The 22443-nt window shown below is 35.6% G+C and overlaps 2 protein-coding genes across 3 annotated transcripts; one reads left to right on the top strand and one right to left on the bottom strand.

Annotated features, from left to right (window-relative positions):
* Window positions 1-230: 230 nt before the first annotated feature.
* LOC136419456 (probable G-protein coupled receptor Mth-like 2) lies at window positions 231-16324 on the top strand. The gene is made up of 10 exons (XM_066405782.1): window positions 231-704; window positions 13674-13893; window positions 13951-14105; window positions 14161-14381; window positions 14435-14619; window positions 14676-14852; window positions 14999-15077; window positions 15312-15490; window positions 15543-15708; window positions 15757-16324. Exons 1-10 carry the CDS (start codon window positions 591-593, stop codon window positions 16112-16114), a joined length of 1854 nt encoding a protein of 617 aa, XP_066261879.1. The 5' UTR covers window positions 231-590; the 3' UTR covers window positions 16115-16324.
* A 1600-nt stretch (window positions 16325-17924) lies between these two features.
* LOC136419457 (phosphatidylinositol 4,5-bisphosphate 5-phosphatase A-like) lies at window positions 17925-22382 on the bottom strand. 2 transcript variants are annotated; one of them, XM_066405784.1, is made up of 9 exons: window positions 22034-22382; window positions 21172-21340; window positions 20940-21110; window positions 20413-20588; window positions 20122-20352; window positions 19917-20070; window positions 19426-19563; window positions 19119-19307; window positions 17925-19065 (listed from the first exon to the last, which is right to left on the bottom strand). In XM_066405784.1, the coding sequence occupies exons 1-9, from the start codon at window positions 22045-22047 to the stop codon at window positions 19006-19008; spliced, it is 1302 nt and encodes a 433-aa protein (XP_066261881.1). In that variant the 5' UTR covers window positions 22048-22382; the 3' UTR covers window positions 17925-19005. The 2 variants fall into 2 exon arrangements, with proteins under 2 accessions (XP_066261881.1, XP_066261880.1); XM_066405783.1 differs by having other exon boundaries at window positions 17927-19065; window positions 19426-19632.
* Between the last annotated feature and the right edge of the window lie 61 nt (window positions 22383-22443).

Below are 22443 nucleotides of genomic sequence, written 5' to 3'. Positions count from 1 at the left end.
GGACATTAAAAGTGAAATTTCGCAGGATTATCCATACAAACAATGAGTTTTTAGAAAAATCTAATGACGTCAAAGCTTGCAGGCAAAACTCACTCCTCACTGGTGGTATATTTTACGACTTCCTGGTCGAACGCTGAGTCAATACTGACAATGCGGGGAAACCAACCTTAAACAAATCCAGTCACATAACTTAAGTAGAACCACCTCCGTACCTCCGTTTGTATTTAGATTTGATTTAGTCTTAGTTGGTGGTTTCAGCTAAACAGTGGTGCCAAGTCTGCGGAGTGACCGGTCAAATTCGTTCGCATCGACCGAAAAATGATACAATTACGAATAATAATAAGCGTTTCGTCATCTTTCCCTGTATCAATAAAAGATAAAACACCTAGAGATAAGACTGATAGTACTCGATTGAAGCTTCTAACACCGTTCCATTAGATCGTCTTCAATACGAGTTACTGCAAGAGAAGATCTATGTGATAGTGACCGGTCGATTTGTGGTGATAGTGTTGGAGAAGATGTTTAGCAGAAAAAATAAGTGAACACTTAAAACCTAAGACGATTAGTTAGTTGCGGTATTTATTGGTCCAATGAGTGAATCACAACTATCAGTTATGAGAGTGTTTCTAAAGTTAGTGCTAATTTGTGTCTGTTTCAAGCTCATCAGTGCTCAGCAAAATGACGATTCGGATGGTGGAGATTCGGTAAGCTCCGCAATTCAATAAATTTCCAATTCGGTGCCATGTACCTTTTGATGCACATGCGGCAGACGTGGATTGAAATGAATTGCCTATTTGAGTCAGTTAGCGAGAATTTCGCACGTTTTGCCTCAAGCGAACAACCAATTTCCAATTGGGCTTTTCATCATGAAAACTGACAAAAAATCTGGATTCGAACAATCTTTACATAATTTGGAAAATGCGCCAGAGTGTTTTCATTAATGTGGCCATGAAGTTAGCAGCTTTGGATAAATTCAAATTCACAAACTCTTCATCTTTCCGATAATTTTTTTATTAACCGTTATAGCTCTCATCAACTTCTTCAATTCGCTGCTGTATCGTTAGCACAAGACATATTTCTAATCGAACATAAATATCGTGAACTTAATATTTGCATGTAAATATCTAACATTTGGAGGCTGGTAGTGATTGCCATTGCTGTTAAACCGCTGCTATTAGTTTTGCGTTAACAAAATGAAGGACAATTCAAATCCGCGTGATAATTAACTGTTTTTGTATATGTGAAAAGTGTTATAAAATGCCATAAAAACTCGTATTTGTTTTGTTAATTTCTTCTCAAATATTCTAAAAACCTTAGATTGCGGAACATGGAAATATGTGAATCACCCTGCAGACTTATTTTTGAATCTTGATACATTCGAAAACATTTTGGAGATGTAAACAGAATATATTTTTACTGCAATTTTCCATGAGAAGTAGTGTCATGTTACCAAACAAGTCCTTTTCCAGCATGTCCATGTCTATTTTCAGAGCTTGAATAGCATTAAATGGACCCGAATTTACTAAAATTGAACACGGGTCCCCAAAAATTTCTATCAATCCAATTTTAAAGTTTAATTAAAATTTTTCCAGAATTTCAATTAACATACATCTCCATATACCGAATATGTGTCTTGTGCTAAATCTCTAACTTGGCACGAACTCACGTTTTTCCATTATAGAATAGAGCTAACTGTGGGATAAAGCCTCATACACTGTTGCATGTCTTATCTCAGTTGTCTCTTGAAATCCTAAAACTATGTAGGAATTTAAATATGAATTTATGCGAACATGTAAAAATCGATGTGCAAAATGGAGGCTCGAAACCTTTAAATACGATCTAAATGGGGACAAAGTTGGGTAAAGTATTGTACTTCAATTTTCGGTTTGAACATTTTTAGAATTGCGCAATACATTTTCGGAAAAAAAAACAAGAAATTGTGATTCTGGTACTTATTTTTTCCTGATTCGTTTTTAAAAACAAAGAAAAATCGGGATAAGTGCCCTCAACATCTTTTCTTCTAATAAAGACCTGAAATTCGACTTTCATTTAAAATTTTATTTCTTTTATTATTTAGAAAAAAATCTGGTGCGAAGCTCTTTTGAAGAGAGACAGTTACTACATTCGTCGTTTATGGACCAATATACAGAGAATGCCCCAACGGTGTATAGTTGATCGTTGTCCCTTTTAGCGTTAGAACCAGGTCTGTGACTACGCAAAGAAATTAAATATGAGTGGTACAGAAAGCATTTTATACTATAAAACATTAGTATATTATAAAAATATATAGGGTGCATCAAAACAATGTTTTTTTGCGTTCTACATGGGGCACCTTAATCTCGGCTTATCGTTAGCTTCAAAAATGGAATCAGGCAAAACATACATACCAAAACCGCTCTTTCCAGCATTTTCCTAATATTGCTAAAAGCGTTCCAAATTCTGACTAGTTCGATGTTCGTTTCAAATTTGGGGCACCCTGTATATTCACATAAACAATGAATTTGAGAGATCAGAACACGTAATATTTTCAAAACGGAAGAAAAAAAAAGCAAGGTTTAATGGACTTTTATTTGATGTAATTATTACGGAAAAATACTGGAGAATGGTGGAAGATGGCTAAATAGAGGAAGATTAAGAAGAGAATTATAGATAATTGCTAAAATATGATTTCTCATGTGAAAAAGCTTAACGAACGCAGATCTGTATTAAAATAGTTGAGGGAAAATTAGCTCCTCTATTGTGTAAAAAAGTTGATTCATTGCCCTTCAAAGGGTGGATAAAGGGTAAATACATCCAACAATTGCTAGATTATATAGGGTAATTAATTAATTTTCATCAATTCAAATAAAAGGGAGGAATTTTTGGATTTTTCTAATACTCATCATTCACAACTCATATTTCCTCAATATTTTAAGAGGGCTGAAATTCCTGTACAAGGTGTGCTTGGAATGACTGACAAAAAAAATTCCTTCATCAAAAATGATACGTTTTTAGCAAACTTAACTACATCCAATGTTGCTTCGTTTTGCCACTACAGGGCGTCAAAATTTCGCAAGCTAATATCGCTTTTTCGAAATAATTGCTGAACGCTTTTATCGATTTTCGCCAATTTTGGAACTAAGCATTACTGTATAAATTTCCGTGTTTTGACATGAGTAGGATTGCTTTTTAATGCGGGGAAATATTAATAATGGTACGTGGTTCGTAAAAAAACATGTATTTTTGTTACGCCCTTAAGCGGCTTTTTGTTACACCCATGTATTTTGAGGCCCTGTAACGGCAAAACGAAGCCACGTTGGATATACGTCCATAAATATTTACCCACCTCAAAATTTTCATCTAATCACATTATATCTTAAGGTTTACTATAGGTGTTATTTAAAACTCACTTTGAATATAAATTTTCTTTATTTCCAAATTTAGTCTTAAACATTTGCCTCGTCAATGTATGTTTATTTTTTGTAACTGCTGCACATAGCATTCTTTCAAGTAACTTTATTGGCGTTTTACTTGCTATTAAACACCATGCTTCTTGCAACATCCTCCACATGGATTCCTGGGATGATGGACACTAGCTTCTTATTCTTCTGTCGAGCTCATCCCACAACAACTCGATGGGATTGAGGTCAGGCGACTGTGGCGGCCACTCCACCACCTCAAGTTTATTTTCGGTTTTTTATTGATTCCAATAAGATTTGCACAGTTTGGAATTGTGTTTCGAATCGTTGTCCCGTTGAAAAATAAATTTCTGCCCGAAAATGCGACGTCCAGAGGCTATTTGCTTCTTTAAAATTTCCAAACATTGTTCTTTCTTCGTTATTCCATCCGTTATTCTTAAAATTAAAAAATGCTGAGCAAATACTTATGAACGGTAGTGTAGTTAAGTTTGCTGAACGCGCCTTATTTTTGGTCAAGCGTTGGACAGTCATTTCAGGGACGCCCTGCATATAAAAGCTCCGTAAAATGTTCGATTTTATCTCTCTAAAATCCCATCTGTTTCTGCAATTTATAGACTTCTCTCATTTGACATTAACATCATGATCATATATCAATTGGCGAACTGGCATTGGAGTATTCGGCGCTGTGTTCGAATTCCTCTTTAACATATCGCGGCAGTTATCTCCTAGACATGACCACAACCTAAAGGTCAAGCCGCGTTAAAACGCACTTTAAATCGTAAAACCTCATCTTTAAGACGCAGCCTTGATCGAAAACAAATTATATATTATTCTAGATAACTCTTTATTAGCGAGCTCTATATTTAGCTCAAAAGAGTGGTTGTTGCCAAAAAATCCCGAAGGAATGTTAATTATTGCCATCAGCCATTCTTCAATGCTATTCGTGGCTGACCAGCTCAATGAGTTTTGTATGATGAAATGTCGCCTGATACCGGACAGATCAAGATCACAAGGACTGTCCGAGGCCCGCACGGACAGTCCTCTAATTGGAGGATCAGTGGGAGAACGGAAAACAGCTTGAATCGAACTAGGAAAATAATCCGAGTTTAACACATGTCGACGTTCGTTTACATTGCAAAGTACCATAATTTGTAGTCCATAAAGCGTGCCATAAAAGTATTGAAATGTGCCTTTTTATGATGATGTATGAGAAGGCGTATTTGCACTATGACGTTTTGATGATGATTATCGAGCGTTTGGAGAAGTTGAGTTGACTTGGTGGATGTCGTGTGATAAGAAAACCTCCTGACTCATGCTATTCAGAAGAGCATTTCAGCTCTGCCTTATTAAATGCATCATGAAGCGCTTTCATTAATCATAAACTTGTTTACAAATTATATCAAGCCTTGTAATCTCAGACCGGGCCTACGTGCTTCAGATTGAAATTGCAGTAGCATTAAACATTCCAATTTCCTATAGGCAAACACATTGTTGTCTCGGGAGGTTAGTCTATATAGCCTTGTCCTCAAATACATAATATAACAATATGCAGGGGTATAAATAGAGTCAGCGTAGCAGAGCACGTAGGTTCGGCTCAAAATGGAGGAAAAAATGGAGCATAGAGGAAAAGCGAAAAGCACGTTACAGGAGAGGTAATATTCGAGATGGAGGACAAGTGAAATTTTGTGTTAGAAGCAATTAGCGCAATTATTGCTATTATGAGGTAGGCAGTTTCGCCCAGACAAAAGAGGCTTACAGTCACTATAATGGGACTATCAATTTAGCATTTAATTACCATCGTTACCTCACAATAATGTGGCGAAAATTAGTGTTAGGGAGAAGTGCGATGTCTTGCGAGGCTAACGGAACCACGAAAAAAGCTGCGAAACATGAATAATAATTAAATTTAAAAAAAAAAGTTGTGCATTAATAAGAGAAGGGGCCCAAATGTCGCTCCTCGATTTTAATGAAATTTTGCAGAGAAATAGTTTAGACTTATCTAAGAATAGTGATGTATATTTTGCGTGCCATCTTCAAGGTTTAAAGGGTGAAAACTGCTCCCAAAGTTTCGTCAATTTTTCGTCTTTCGGCGATAACTTTTGATCTAGATGAGTTAAAACAACAAAAAAAAAAGTAAAATGTTCCTTTTTCAATACGTCATCAACCTATTAAGATCAGGAAAAAGAATATCACTTTTAGTTTTTTTTTTCAAAAATGTCGCTTTTTTGGCCCCGTTTTTACACTCGTCCAGCTGTCTCGTTCAATTTTTCACCATTTTACAGAGAAAACATTTCTCAATAAAATGGTATAAAGCATAGCTCGATACCGTGTTTCTAACAAAAGTTATAATTGTTTATATAAAAGGGTGCGCGCCATGTTCGACCGTTTATAACGTCAGAACCGCAGATCGCAGAAGAAAATTTCTCATAATAAGAAAGGTTTTATTTAATGAGAATTAAAGAATGACACCATCAAAAATATATTTTGAATTGAAAATTAAAATTATTGTTTACATTTTATTTATTTTTATAATTTATTTGACCAAATTGCAGCATTTAGATGTTTTTGGTGTAAGAAGTGTATGTTTTAAACATTTTTTCGACAAATATCATTACTACAAAACATATAATCCATAGATACCAATGAAATATTCTCCTACTTGCATATTATTCATATATGGAAAAATGTCCTACGTTGATGCATAACGCATAATACTTGTTAACTACAGAAAGAATGTTAGTCTAATTTTTAATTCAAAATATATTTTTGATGGTCATTAATAGTTCTTTTATTTAAAACTCTCTGTAACGCTAACGTGGACGTGCCTTCTGACCGCGATTAAATAAAAGCAAAATTAAATTGAAAGGTCTTGTGTGAAATCACTTCTAAACCTCATACCCAAAAAGGGATATTGCTCTTGTTGCGCAGAAAGGTCAGAGATGGCTTTTAAACAGCTCCTCTGTGTATTCCACAACCTGCGACTCTCTAACCCCAGAGAGTCGGAAAGGAAAGTGAAGCGACCTGAAGAAAGTCCGGATTTAAACCTTAGTGATCTTAGAAATTTATTAATATAAGCTCTACCCATATACATTGTGTGAGTCATTAGCACGGTTGACGTCACAAGGAACTAGTTTCTTATCAAAATAAGCAACTCAGGTTTTAAGTCAATCGTGCTGTGCATGCATACGCTTGATCCGGAGCATGTTGTGGGAAGTAACGAGCTTACAGTGCATGATTTAGAATCTAAGAAGATTTCTGAGGAAAAACGTCCTTAGGAAATTTAAGAATATCGACACGAATCGTCAATAAGATTTATGGGAATTTAATGGAAGTTAAAGACTCGGTTGAAGGCGAATTTGAAGTTTTATAATGAGGAGGTCTGGAAATGAGTTATGAAGTTTCGCTTGCATGAGCAGTTTCAGCTGAAAAATCCACTTCGTCATTAATCCTCTGTGTTTCCCCGTGAGTTAAACCTGCGCTTAATCTAAGCTCTTTGTTGCGATCATACACGCTGCGAAATGAAAACTCGCTCACGTTTTTAACGAATAAAAGGCTAAATATCGAACAGAATTTGCGTTAATCTGGATTTTTAGGACATCTAGATTCCACCTGGAATCGGCAGTATGCGTACGGAAGTACCGCAAGATTCTTGCCCTTGAGCACCAACGAAGTGGTTCTTGCGAATTAGCGCCGATTTATTTGTCTAAACAAGCGATAAAATTATTACAAAAACATGCGCTTTTTAAGATCAATAAATTGCGATAATTTTACGATCATAAAGCAATAATGCTTTTCATGTGCCGAGAAACGTATTAATACAGCTGATTTGTAGAAACTCAGCATGTAGGCAGGATAACATGATCATCCAAACAAGTTTCTATAATTAAACAAAAAAAGGAATTTTATTGGGTCATAAACGTCAGCTTGATAAATCAATTAGGCGGATTTAGCATTGCATAAATGCGAAGGTGTGAATGTTAACTTTACTTTGTTTATATTTTCATCTCCTGCCCACGCGGTTTCAAAAAGAAATCGGCGGTCTTTTCGCACTAAATTCCGCTCCTTGAAAACTAGTACGTTTTCATCTCAATTTACTGACTTTTTCCACAGTTTTATGTGCTCCAACATACAGTGAGCGACGAAAGTATTGGCATGGCAAGATTCGTAATGTACAGGGTGTTTCAATTTGGAGTATTTTGACAGGAAAGGTCTATTCTCTGACCAGCTAGAAGAACACCGATTTAGGTGTCACGGACTCGATTATTGAGAAATGTTTAATCTAAAAAATCGTTTCTCGATTTCGTCACAGCCCACTAAGATATAGATGGTTTTCGATTTTTCGCCATTTTGAAAATCGCCAGTAACTTTCTTATTTATTAAAATATTGAAATTGCATAAAAACGTTATTATGGCACTTTTTTGAGAGGAATCTGATGGAGCGCTCGATTTTTTTCTGGCGTTCGCCGTTTTCTCACAAGTTGCTACAACTTCATTTTTTAAAACATAAATCATACCATGCCATGCCATAACAAAATAGGCAATTTTAAACCCTAATTAAACTTTAGCTAAATAACTAAAAAACTGCAAGAGCTGTAAAGAAAAAATTTAAACATTTCGGAAATTTGAACACCGTGTAGATAGATAACTGAGCATTTGTGGGCCTATGTTTATATGCACTTTTAGTTATAATATAAGCTAAAGAATCACCCCATTCCGTATATTCATGACTTTTAGGAACACCCTGTATACAGGGTTAAGCTTAATAATTTTTTTTAATTATTGTTCTGAAAATATCTAGGTTAGGTACTTGAAAATTTGTAAAGTTAACTAATATCATTATTATCTTCTTCTCTTAATGTAGCAGCAATTTCTGAGGAACTTGTCCGAGGATTCAATTGTATTTTTCTTACTACCTTTCTCTCTTAATTAGCAGACAGGTTTTTAGGTCGTCCAATTCGAAATTTTTTGAGGAAGTTATCGTCTTTTTCAAACTTCTCTATTAGACTTCGCACTGTAACACAGCTCTTCTTTACTGTATTGACAATAATTGAAGAGGATTTTTCCCCTTTTCTCACGTTTTTAATTATTTTTCGCTCGAAAATCGCCGTTTCTTGGCCCTTGCGCCCCGTTTTAGATATAAAAATAATCTGCATAATGTGCATTGTAAAGTTTTAACGATTGTGCACTCTAAATAAAATGAAAACGATATATGTTTTTCCGTGGATTTTCTGTATTTTATTTCACTTTTTGGAAATGATGTTCTTTTCCTTATAGAGGATTTTTGGTCAGAAAATCTCCAGTATGATGAGCAGTTTTAAATATTTGATTTTAATTTTTGACTTCCTTCCTCAATCTGTGAAAATTAGTTATTTTGTATTAAAAATCGCGCTCTGCCAATACTTTTGCCCCTCACTGTATGTTGTTTGAGAACGATGGCAATTTACATAATCAATGTTTTCATGCAGACATTGTTTATAAATCAAAGTCAGCAGAACCTGTACGTGTTCAAAAGCGTATCTAGGAATTGGTAGTACCACTTATGAGTACTAACCGAGTTAATAATAGTAATAAATACTAATTTCTTGACTGTAAAAAACAAGCAGAAAAAGTGCGATTTATTCCCAGTTAACTCGTGATTCAGGAGATGACTATTTATGGCAAGCATTTTGTGGGTCCATTTGGGTATGCGAATGGCAGTAAAAATAAGCATTATCGTTTCGCTACATTTACAATGGAGATTTTAACGATCGACTATCAAATGCGGTTTTCCATTACAGCCGCCTGAAATAACTGTTATTGGCTTTGAAGTCAATAGATCTTTATTGCCAGGGAAATACATCATTATCTGCGATATTGCGGGGCTGAAGATAGGTCGATTTCATTGAAACTGTCGTGTTATCGGGAAACGAGGAGTGTGGTGGAATTTCGCTTTTCCGAAGAAAATCGACGAGAAAAACCGGGATTAACGCGATAAATTACTTGAAAATTTATAAAGTGGCGAAAGTTTCCATAATGTGGGAGGACGAAATTAAATACGCATTTGCTTGAATTAACTAAATCGTTCTTTGGAATGTTAAAAAATCCGATTGAGTAAGCTCCAATTGTCGTAACTGCAGAATGTTGAACAATAACATGTTTTGAACGACCAAGTGCCCTATTAATAAACTTACAATTTAGGCGGCTAAATGGTTCTAGTCATTGAGAAAATCAGCAATTGAACAAAGCTAAGTTCATGAAGATCATATTGGGTGCCGTAGTGATCAATTGACTGACTGCAAAATTTCGAATTTATTGCATCGATGTTGCTACTGATGAGCGCTTGCAAGGACGAAACGTCCGGCGTGGGAAGTGCCATCATTTCGAAAATAGCTTTTCAAATAGGTCAAATTGAACTGATATTTATACGTTTCGTTTTTCTTTTATATCTCCATAACTACCCTGAATTTTTGAATTCTGAGAACGGCATGATACGTCTCTGAGTACGAGGTTGCGCATTTTGCCAGTTCGGTTACTCTGTCATTAGTTTATTAATAATATATGGAGTGTTCATTTGAACTTTTACCATCTCAATAAGTTCAGAACGAAAAGAAATACTGAAATGCCGTTTGTGGGGATTTCAAAGGTTGTGAGGAGGAATATTTTTGGCAGCAACAGTGCCAATATTAACACATACCCCTTCACACCCAGGCGCTTCAACTTCAGAATCTTAAATCAGAATCTACCTCGATATATACCTCATATTAAAGGGATTTAAAATCCATTATCTTGATTAAATAATTCTAAAATTGATTAAGTTGTTTTTGAGAAATTGGTAAAAAACTAGTTGCAACTTTCTAATTCAATTTTTTAATGCCAAACTCAAGTCTTTTCGATAAAAATTGGAAGTATTAAAAAAAATGACCAGCTTAAAAATTAACGTATTAAATGTTCAAACACTCCCCCATTATTTTCTAATTGAAACCATAATCTTCTTTCAACCTGTTCTCGAATTCTTCTGAAAGCTTCTCTTGTAATTTTCCATATTCTCTATCACTAATATCCTGAAGAACCATTTTGTAAGCTACAGATTTAAGGTACCCCCAAGGGAAAAAAATCAAGCGACGTTAGGTCAGGAGATTTTGCCGGCCATTCTGTTGTAGCTCTCTTGCAAATCCACCACCAGTTTTACCACCACCATAATTTTTTGTTATTTTATACACTGGACCTAATGAAATTCCGTTTTCATGGGACACTTTTTTCAATGTAGTTGGCTCGGCTATAAAACGTCCTATTTAATGCCTCCTGACCACTTCGTTTCCTTACAGATCTGGTAATTTAAAATTTTTCAATAACTGAATGACATAAACCTGAGAAACGTATTTGTCAGGATGTCTCTCATTAAATACCGGCGCAGTTTGCCTAGGGGATTCATTATTTGCAGCATAAATTAATACAATTTCAAGTTGTTTTTCTATGAAATAAACCATTTTTAATAAACTAACATTTTAATAAGAGTAATGAATTATTTGTAAGACATTAAACAGTTATATTCCAATCTAATTGGGTTCTGGCAAGTTCGTTTATTCTGTTAAGGAATTGGTTTTTTTTTGGAATTTTTCAAGAACGTCTTTATTAATTTTAGAATTATTTACATCAAAATAATGCATTTTAAGTGCCCTTTAATACGAGGAGGTAGATTCCGATTTAAGATTCTGAAGTTGGGGCGGCTGGGAGTGAAAGGGTGTGCATAATATTAATACTCCTGCTGAAAAGAATGTTCCCCCTCACAACCTTTGAGATCCCCACAAACCGCATTTCAGTATCCCTTTTTGTTCTGGATTTATTGGGAGGGTAAGTTTTTAAATGAACACACAGTATTTACTCAGATTTGACGCATCAATCTTCGTGGATTCTAAGGAAAAATACATAACATGCTCATTATTTCTCAAATCATGCCCCTGAACTCCTAATCAAGCATACACAACACGATTGTCATGAAAATCTTGATATGCTTATTTCAATAAGACGACATAAATGCATGATGCTTCGTGACGGCAATGACGCTAATAACTCACAAAATATACAACCATGGTTGGAATTGTCGGATTCAGGACAATTCCATAATAAAACAGATTTCCATCGTTTCTTTTTTTAATAATGAAACAAACACTAACGAGCTCACTAATTATTTCGAAGAAAGAGAGCACTCTCTATTGCAATACGAGAACTGTCTTATGTTTTGCATACAGGGACGTAGATGGCGGGCCACTCAAATGTCATTAACGAAACTTAACTTCAATCTTTAGTCAATCTAAATCCAAAATGAAATTAAACCATGAAAGTTTCGCGTAATAATTTCTTAGAACTTTCGAAGACAATTACATCAACAAAAGTGCCTGGCCCAATTGGTCTCTGTTTTCGGTAATGAAGCGCCGGATCAGCCGACAATTTCGCGTTGGTGCAAGTGACCAAAAACGGCAATCGCCCAGGAAAACGTCGATGTTGTGCGCATGCGCCTCAAGGAAGATCGACGTGTGACGTAGCGCGATGTTGAGGCATCATTGAAGATTTCAACAATCACAATTCAGAAAATTTTGCATGAAGAAGTGGCCGTAAAGAAAAAGTGTCTCGTTGGATATCGCGTCTGTTGACCGAAGAACAAAAAGAAGCTGGTGCCAAAAAACTGTACACCGCTTCAATGAGGGAATCTCTAAAAACGTCTACATCATCGTCAGTGGTGATGAATCGTGGATTTACTCATATGAACCCGAAAATAAACGCCAGTCGCGTATTCGGGTGTCCCAAGACGAAGAAAACTCAACAAAAATCGTCCGTTCTCGAGGTGCGTCCAAGAAGATGGTTGCGCCATTTGTCTCAAAAACGGGTCATGTAGCAACAAGTCTCCAACAAGATCAAAGAACTGCTCCTGCCAATTAATATTCAATCAAATCGTTTAGAAAAAACGAGCTTAGAAAAACCATCCCCAAACGACGAATCATCCTCCACCAAATGCAAGTTCGCACACATCTCTCAAGATAATTGAATTTCTAACGCACCAAAACGTCGAATTATTAGACCATTCTCCGTACTGTCCCCACCTAAGTCTCAAGGATTTCTTTACCTTCTACCTAAGAATGGACTGCGGTCCAGACGCCAGAAGACGCATTGGACGCCTTCAAAAACGTCCCTTTGACTGTATCAACGAATGGGTTAACTGCTTCCAGAAATGGTTGCAGTGCACGCAAAAGAGAATCGATCTTCTTAGCGAATGTTTCAAAAAACAATCAAGTCTTTAATAGCGATCTACTGTTCTATTCATGCTTCATGTGCAAAACTTAAAAGACGGCCCTCCTATCATCTCCTTCCTCATGAGCTGGCGATTGACCTTCATATTTCCTTCCCTCCCAGCAACGCCTATGAAAATTTTCTTTTCCCCTAAATTTGCCGTAATTCAATGGAAGGGGAGGATCACCTGTGGAGTGCTCACTTCATTTTAACTTTTTTTCGGGATAGAGAAAGCAGTAAATTGGACACAACGTCCGCGCCATGTAACACTGCTCCAAGGGTCTTCAGCTCAAGTGCAGTTTGTTCAAACTTCTTGAAATGTTTTCTCTCTTCGAGCTCCGCGTTGCTCCTTTTTTGTCTCGGAATTGAAGTGTCTCTCCTAATATCGGTGAAGGTCCAAAATTTTCCTCAAAATCAACGTCGAGCGGCGATATCTCGAAAACCGAAGGAGCAATCGCCGTAAAAAGTGTTTTGAATTCTGCAGTAATCGAACAACCTCAGTCGGCATGTGGCAATTTCCGAGTTAATTTCTGAACGATTTTATCGGTTCCCACAGCGAAGGCTTTCGTAATTTTCCTCTAATCAGCTACTTGGATACTTCATCCAAGCGTTATCTCATTGAGCCACTGCGATAAGAAGCTCACATTCGTTCCACATGCACTTTCGAACGGATACTGACCGAACATAGGAGATAATTAAAGGGAGGTCAGTAACTTATTAGACCATGAAAACTAAAATCTGACCAAATAGTGACTTTTGAGCGGTTTCAGCCAGACTTCCAATTAACCGGTCAAAGATTTATCACTGCCCTTGACCATCACCAGAGCAATTTCCAAAGATTCTGTTTAAGTGCTAAAAGTTCCTGGAAATGTTTGAGATCCCATTTTTAACATCAGACTTTAAAAATACTCGTAAAGACATCAATTTAATCTTATCGATGATGGATTTTATTTATAAAATTACTCATTCTATCAGCACGAGGACATTTTCGGTTATTCGTACTTGTTACAGGATTTTCCCAAGGTCTACATGGATCAACAGGTCTCCGGGTTCAACAGCACCAATATCACATCCGGCCCTGTTATTTTAGTAGATAAAAGGATTGTGTATATCACGGATTTCAGGTACTTCGGCCCCCATGGAGATGGGCTGCAATTCTGGGTGGGGGAGGGAATTTCCCCTTATAATGACACAGAGCAGTACCCGGTAATGACCCATAAGGACTTTACAGGTAACTTCCTGTAAATCCCTGTACAATCATCACCAATTTTATTAAACTTACGCACAGAATACTCCTCGAATTTCTACTTAACCCTGCCAGAGGAGCACGGCTTGGATAGCATAAACTACCTCCAGCTTAGGTACCAAGACCAACCCTTGGACTATGTTCTTTTCGGGCAGGCGGATAGAAAACTACTCAAGAACCACGACCCTTCAAATATGGTGAGTCATGAGTCTGAGGCACCTCAGGATGATCGAGCTATTGAAATTGTTCCAGGAAGATTCACTATACAGGATACCAAAGTGTTGCAAAGCTGATGAATACTACGATGTAGAGCAGAGGTGCGCTAGCGCATCTACAATCTTGGATTTCAACATTAAGATCTTTGAGAGCAATGAGACGGGCCTGGATCCTGATGTGATCCTCAATTCCAGCGACTATCGGATCATACCCTACTACAGAAAACTGAAATGCGCTCCTCAGGAGGTGGTGATGGTGTATGTTTAAAGAGGAAGTGAGTGACCTTGAGGTACTCATATTAAGTTTGTAGAATACCAAGCACAGAACTTCATGGCATTATCTATAATAAAACTCTAATAGTCCAAGGACAAGACATTTACAACCACAGGGAGTTCTGCGTGGATGGCCTCAACAGTAGCCAGTCCATAGACCCATTGGTGTTGGTTTGCATGCAGACCTTAGAATCAAGCAAAGAACTCAATTTCTACTTGCCGGGTGAGTTGAAGTGAATTCGCCGATTCAAACAGCAGTTTTTTGTGATTCTTCTTCAGCTTTGATACTTTCAACCCTGTGCTTCGCCCTTTCAACAGCGGCTTATGGGGTGATTTTGAGGAGGAAGGATATTCACAAGAGGTGCTTCATTATGTTTTCCTCGTCGATGTGTCTCGCTTTTGTGTGTCTTATAGTGATGCAAGTGCAGAATAGTATAAAGACATGTAATGCCATAGGTGAGTAAATGAGTGTGATGACGAAGTCCTCATGAGTAGGTACAATTTCAGCATTATTGAGATTTTCAGGGTGGCTCAATCTTGTTCAAATAGATTCTTTGCTTTCAAAAAGTCTACTGAATACTATTTTTTCGTTGCTATTTCAGGTTTCGTGTTCCTTCTCACAGTGTCTTTGTCCTTCTTATGGTTGCTGATATTATGTTTAGAGCTTCTGTATCAAGTCATGTAAGTATTTATCAGACTTGCCTGCGATAAAATTCCGAGTAACAGTCTTCAAATTTTTAAGATTATATTAATCTAACATGCACGATCGCTAATTTGCTTATCAAGACTTCGCCCATCTGTTAGCGATTCAGCCAGCACATGGGCGAAGTAGAAAATCAGCATTTTACACGATAAGCCCGGAAATACGCAACTGGACTTGAAGTTCCTCCAAATAATGTTTTCTGAACATTTTAGCCGCCCAATAGAGGACAAAAGATATAACCCTCGATGGTACTGGTACTGTGGCATCTCCTTCGGCCTCTCCTTCCTTACTTTCCTCATATCTCTACTGACTGGAGAACAGTGGATACCAGATGTCCCCAACTCCTTCATCATGCCCTACGGGAACATTAGCAACATGTGTGAGTTCCAGAGTAAGTCGCCATTTTTTATTTATTTCTATATAGTTATCAAGCTTCCTTGCAGCCACCTTGCCCCGAGCATTTATCGTGTTCACCCCCATAATCGTATCAATAGTGGGCTCCTCTATTAGCCTCATAGCCCTGCAGCCTTGCATAAACAGAAATGAAAAGGATAAGCTGATAAACAGCCATTTTGACTGGATTTCTCATTCGAATAACTATAAATTTTTGTGAGTATTTCTCCTCTACATCCGCAAATTTACTAAATATTTCAATAGATATAGAACATACATCATGATCATTATTGTGGCCTGTTTTTGGCTACTGGGTATCTTCTTCTACTCAACTCAGCTGGATAACACCAAAACCCAACTAGCCTTGGATGTCATTAAAGCATCCTTAGGGATAGTTACTTTCGTAGGGTTTGTCGGAAATAAGTACACGAGAGCAGAAATATCAGACAAATGCCACAAGAAAAAATTCACCGAAAAAGATTTGGAGCTTAATGGATATTCCACTCCAACATCGACACCAGAAACCCAACTGGACAATCATGAAGATTTTCCTTTAATGCATCAAAGAAATTATGGAAATCTAACTACCTTTCAGAGCAGCAGGCCTGGACCTACTGGGTGAGGATGTTTAAAGTCTATAGCAAAATTGTGAATTTCGTGTACAAAATAGAGTAGTTCTTTATTGTGAATAGAAGTACTTATTATCTAACGACTTCCACGAGGAATGAACAATATTTGTTTATATTAGGTTTTAACGTTGTTCTAACCAAAAGACTTGTTAGTGTTCAGTGGGTGTTCTAAATGATAAGCATTAAATTATTTTTATTTTTTATATAGTGTAGCCTAACTAAGCTATTTTGATGTTTGATATTCTGTAGTATTCTTATTCTGGCCGATACCTACTTAAAAAGTAATTACTATCTAATAATGGTGAAGTGCGTTTCTATTATTTCATTCTCATCATCAAAGTGAACGGAGTTTAGCAATATTTAAAATTTTAGAACCACCTTTAAAAACCATTTTTGTCACAAGAAACCCTTTTAAATTAAATTTCTTACCTAATTTTTAATATCACAAAGAGAAAATTGTGAGACACTTTACGATTTTTGTTAAAAGAAAATGAATAAATAGCAGAGGTGTTGTTAAGGGATAAGATCAGTAGTTGTCCTCTGTATACATAATAATGTATATATAATAATAAAATTTTCTGCTTTTATTATTAAAACTATCACTTGCCGTCACTGCGTGGCAATAACATCAAATAATCACATTCAATGCCATCTACCCCGCATCGTATGCCTGTCTTTGTTTATTAATTGACCGTAGATAAAGAGAAAAGCTGTGAAATTCATTCTGCTGCTCTAAGTAGTAAAATAGACTCTCTAAGTGCACGTTTTAAGTTAATGGGAACAGTGGTGACTAATGAAAATTTACCTAGACAAAATTAGAGATTTACCTTTGATTGTTTGGGCTTGAAATTGATTTTGTTGGTTATCTTAATTTTTTACGTCATATAACAGAGAATTCCTTAGAAAAGCGTAATTGCATTGAATTTTGGTCATGTTTTTCTTGCATTTAGATTAACTTTATTCGCTAGTTTTACGGATATGGGTCTCCCAGAATGGATAATCTGATCTTCAGTATAAAGCTTGAGATCTTGAGTCTTCAACCACATTTCCCATCATTTTCGTTCCCATATGAAATCATGCCTATAAAACTCAGGAGTCTTACGGAACTTGTGAATTGTATAGATGATGTATTCATAACGTTTCCTAGTTGTAACATTATGCTTGAGGCTTCCTTTAATATCCGCTTGCACCAATGGACCTGTCAAGAATTTACCTTCAGATTCAGTTTATTATTAATAAAGTTTCATTTTTGTCAGTAAACTGAGTTTAGATAGAAAACGCGCGCTAGGTATCACTGATACAACAATCTTTAAGTAGCTTAGCATAAAGATAACAAAGTTCATGGAGTTTATTAATCTTGCACACTAAGGAACCAAAGTGTAAAAGGTAAGCCTTGTCCAAGTTAATCAAACCAAGTTATACATATGTAGATATTTTAGACATATTTCCGACCTCGAAACGAAAATCTCATGCTGTGTATTAGGCAAGAACTTAAGAAATAATAATGGACAAAATCAGCCTTGTGAAAAAATAAGTTTTTAAGCTTCACATAATACCTATGTAAAGCGGTAGTATCATGTTTGGAAAATCTTAAACATGATACAAAGTCGATACTCAAAATTCTCACACATGGCAGTAGCCATTATATTTTTTATGGCTACTGAGATCTTCATTTTATGTTATTGAGAAAAAACAAATTTTGCAGATAATAAGGCATTAGTTTTATTAAAGTTAATTTGAAAATAGATTTTCAATAACCTTAAACACTAAACAACAAAATATAGAGTATTTAATTATTAAAAAAAAGAAACATGTAATGAATAATCACGTAATAAAAAGAAAAGGGCAGGCAATTAGTGATAAGAAGATATATGCACTTATATAAAATTTTGTACTGCAGTGAAAATTAATATAAAAGTATAAATTCCAAGAAAAAATACACTTTGAAATTTAGTAATTCCTCTCACCAAAATATACCTACGTAAACCCGTGTCATAATAAACTAATAATCAAATAAATATTTATCTCTTAATTACTAATAAAGCTCTTTAATTTTCCCACGACAAGAAAGCCTAAGAAATTACATACTTAACGTGATCTTAAACCCCAAATACCTCTTCATTTGTTAAGGGACAAAACACATTTATAAAATTATAATAAGAACATACGATTTATAGACTAGGGAAAATTTTATAGTATTTTTTGTTTCTTCTCGAATACTGAATTTCATAGAGCAACAATTTTCCATGTTAATTCAACGTTGGCAGCGACTTTTTCCATTGAATTCAAGTATTAAAACATATCCAAACTTCACTCAGATACTAGTAATAAAAATACCAGAATTCCGATAACTGTAAATCAATTTACAACAGTTTTAATAACTATAGTAACTGCAACAATTGTTCAAGAAGTTTCAGAAGATGACATGAATCAAAAAATAAATAAAAGTAAATCAAATTTTTACAGAAACCCAATTTGTGCCTTTTTTTAATTTAAGTAAGGACTAGAAAACATTGGGAAAGGCGCAAAAAAGAAAAAGAATCTTTATAACCGTTTTTTCCCCTGAAAATAAAAATTTACGCAGAGTCAAAAACGCCTAAAATAAATGGTGTAAATCCCAGTTCTGTGATGTTGTGTTTACTATTGTGTAGAAAGGTGTTTCTTTTTTCGTTTACTTTAATTTGAACTTTAATTTGTGTATACTAAGAAATTCTAAATTTAATCGAATCAGATGTTCTAACGCTTTAAAAACACCATTTATTTTTATTGACTAACATGTTAGCGTTAAAACCTTGTACTATACGGACTAACTTCCTAAGCAATTAAGTATCTGTAGTAGCATGAAGCCTATAATTTAGTGTCTCAAATACACAGCGCCTCTTAGTCAATCGCTTTCGGTTTTCACAATTGGGAATGGATCGCTAACACCCAACACACTCATAACCTGGAAGAAAATACAATTTTACACATGAAGACATTATTAAACACCACACCAACCTTGTCCTCTGTCTGACTGAAATAAACCAAGCAGTAGTTGCCCTTACACCTATTGGGGACGTCTGGAATGGTAACTTCGTATTTCTGGGATCTTTCAAAGGAAGGAGGATTACTTCTCTCTTTAGTGGGGGTGGCACACTTGCTCACGTACTCGTAAGTCACGTAATCGTCCAAAGAGCCGAAGTTTTCCTAGAGAAATAGTTCTGAATATTATGAAGGTATGCCCCAAACTCGAGAGAGATAAAATAAAGGAAAATATGTCAACTCATCCCAATTTTTGCGAAAAAAAGCGACGATTTCAAGTTACCTTAAACAACCCAATCCAATCGTCTTTAGTGGGGGGAACCTCCTTTGTAACTTTATAGAAAGCCTTGTTCTCCTCCCCTTCCTCCCAGCTTGAGACTTTGTCAAATTGTACCACGTGTTCTGAATAATCTGAAAACACCTTATCGCAAATGGTTTGCGCTGATGATAGGTCGACATGCCTCGGTTTTAATTCTACTGGGCGAGGTATCTAAACAATTTCATTTTAAGCTTTTAGTCCTGATTTCATTGGATAATGAATTTGACGATTATGTTAGTTGAAACATTGAAAGAGTTACTCGATTTCTTCCTTTCATGAGATTATTTAAGTGATCCATGATTTTAAGAGCTAAACAGAGCTCACTCTCTATGACATTTTAATACCTAAATAACCGGTTCCCAAAGCATGAAAACATGGAATGAAATTGTTACTTTTACCGCCACAATCCTAGGATTAGTCACAAGAAATACAAATAAGGATATTATCAGACGTACTTTTATAATGAAATCAGCACTGACTGGCTTATGATCACTCAGTACAAATGCTGGATGCGACTTATAAGAAAGCTGCTCCACTTTCAATGTAACATTTTCATAATTATGGGAGTTTACACAGTAAAGAATTCTGTCACACCACGCTGGCCTTCTCCTGGAACAACCCTTTGCAAACAATCAACAAACCAAATAAAAAAAATCTTACTTGTGGTCGTAATTGTTAGACCCAACATCGAATTTAAATGTGGGAGGGAAATCTGGGTCTTTTTCAATAAACTCACTAAAGGCCTCCCCTTTTCTCATCACGTGTCTCAACTGGTCCTGTTCAAGCAACTTTTTTAAGTCCTTTTTTAAAACGCTACGCTCGATTTCTTCCGAAGTCCTTTCATACTCTTCCATAAGACGGAAATTCAAGTCTCCCATCCAAAATACGTAACTATTGTTAAAATTAGTAAACTCATTTGATCAATTAAAACATTTTAAAAGGAGGACTCACTCGTGATACAAAATTTTTAAGGTTTCGGGGACGTGAAAGTCCTGGTCTTTTATGATGCTATTGTAGTCCTCAACTCTATCTTTTAGCTGGTTATCGTGAGCACTTAAATGGGAATTGACAAAACACAGTGAGCAGCCGTAAATGCTGAAGCGAATACTGACGGCCCCTTTATTACCCTAAAATCAAGTTTTACTTTTATAAGTAACCACTAATAATACTTCTGCCTATTTTCAAAGGACAAGACCATAGATAGCAGCCATGGCTCTGTTTCACAACAACTACTACATAAAACATTGATGACACTCGAACTGTAGAAACATAGTGAAAGCAGATCTCTCTAATTACTGACCTAAAACATGTGAGTAAACTCCAAATATGGTTTGGGAGATAGTTATAGAATTTTATTGAATTTACCACAAAAATTCTATGTTTCAAGAGGCTGCTGAAAGAACAGCCAATTTAACTGCCAATGATTTTACCATCATGTTAATATCAAAGATATTTTTAGAGTTCACACTCACACTCACCCATATTCCAGCTAACCCAGTTCTTGTATATTCTGACTCAATTTCCCTGACATTGAGTAAATGCTTTCTCAGTGAAAATATTGACAGCAGTAACCCTTGTAATCGTATAGATTTTAATTTCACATAGTCTTTCTGGTCTAAAATGTTGCGTAAAGCTATGGTCCAAGAATCCTGCAGCACAAATTCTGGTTAGTTGAGAGTATTATAAGTTAACCATTAGACATATATCTACATCAAACAAGGTATCCAAAAGCATATTTTGAGGCTGTGATTTGACTTCCTGCAATCCAATGACATAGAAATCTGGCAATTTTTCATTTTTCTGGCTAGTAATGGAGAGCAGGTCTTGGAGCTTTTGCTCAGGGTTATTCGTTCCAACATTGTAAGTGGCTAAATAGAGCCTGAAAAAATTATTAAGTCTAAAAATGGTAAAAATATCAAGTACACTATTGGAAATGAAAATGTTTTTTTCCTTTGCCCTCTTTGCCTCGTTATGATTTTCTGCCACCCTTCGTTTTCTTCCTATTCATGTCCACTCTGCCCTGTTTATAGTATTGAAGTACTAGTATTTCAGACCTCTCTGAAGATATTTCCTGCATGTTTCTGGTCATTTCTCTTAGTAATGTGTTAATTTTCAGCATCAAAATTATGGTGAATTGAACAATGTCTAACTACGAAAAACAATTGGGTGGCACTGGCCCTGTTATTACATTCATTGTATATGTTAAATGATGGTCTAAAGGTCAGAGGATTAATATTGACATAAGACTTTTTCATTGCACAATTAACAAAATTTTACAAATTTTATTGTGGGATTTTGAACCAGTTTTAAAAAATAAAATGGTTGTTATGTAATACAAGGGGCAAGATGTCAAATTTCTAAGGGGGACAAAATTCATTTACTATGTGAAGAGATTATATAAAGCATTACAGTCTTGCCCCAAATTTCCCAGTTAACGATAACCTTTAAAGGGGTTTTACAGATAACTAAAGGACGTTTGGGTGTTGTACGTGTTTAAAGGTAAAACTTTTACCTTGTAATAGGGGGATAAAATCAATAAGCAAATTATTAAGTACAAGTTTGTAATTTTTACCTTAAATTATCCATTTTGCGTTTTTAACAGTGATAAGTTATTTGTCACCACAAAAATGCCAGTTATTGTAGGTTAAATCAATAAAAAGTATCTTGTTTATGATCAATTATCATTAAGTTTTCCACCATAGCGATCGGAAAGCAACTTGTAATTAAAAATTACATCTGATAATTTCTATTTTTGTTTTTGAATTCAACTTGGCAGAAAACATATGATTTACGCTATAGATATTTGCTTTCCTTAATACACTCCTCTGTGATAATATATTACATATACTAGGCAAGACCGTTACAATAATCACAAAAAAATTCTTCAAATTGCTTGTAAAATTAAAAGCATCTACTTCGCCATACATATGTATTACTTAAAGAAGTTTGTAATAAGGTAACTTCTTCTTGTTATATTTGAGA

Source organism: Euwallacea similis, chromosome 2 (genome assembly GCF_039881205.1).
Source record: "Euwallacea similis isolate ESF13 chromosome 2, ESF131.1, whole genome shotgun sequence".
NCBI lineage: Eukaryota > Metazoa > Arthropoda > Insecta > Coleoptera > Curculionidae > Euwallacea > Euwallacea similis.
Note: the sequence above shows the minus strand (reverse complement) of the source record. Positions and strands in the feature narration are given on the sequence as shown.

Bases quoted from the DNA above. Each gene is read 5' to 3' on its own strand.
- LOC136419456 (XM_066405782.1), top strand. From the start codon at position 591: ATGAGTGAATCACAACTATCAGTTATGAGAGTGTTTCTAAAGTTAGTG. The intron at 705-13,673 runs GTAAGCTCCGCA...TACTTGTTACAG, and splicing joins ATTCGGATGGTGGAGATTCG to GATTTTCCCAAGGTCTACAT. The intron at 14,853-14,998 runs GTGAGTAAATGA...TTGCTATTTCAG, and splicing joins AAAGACATGTAATGCCATAG to GTTTCGTGTTCCTTCTCACA.
- LOC136419457 (XM_066405783.1), bottom strand. The intron at 21,111-21,171 runs GTAGATATATGT...TTTGTGCTGCAG, and splicing joins TTTTGGATACCTTGTTTGAT to GATTCTTGGACCATAGCTTT. The intron at 19,633-19,916 runs GTACGTCTGATA...GAAATTGTTTAG, and splicing joins GTGCTGATTTCATTATAAAA to ATACCTCGCCCAGTAGAATT.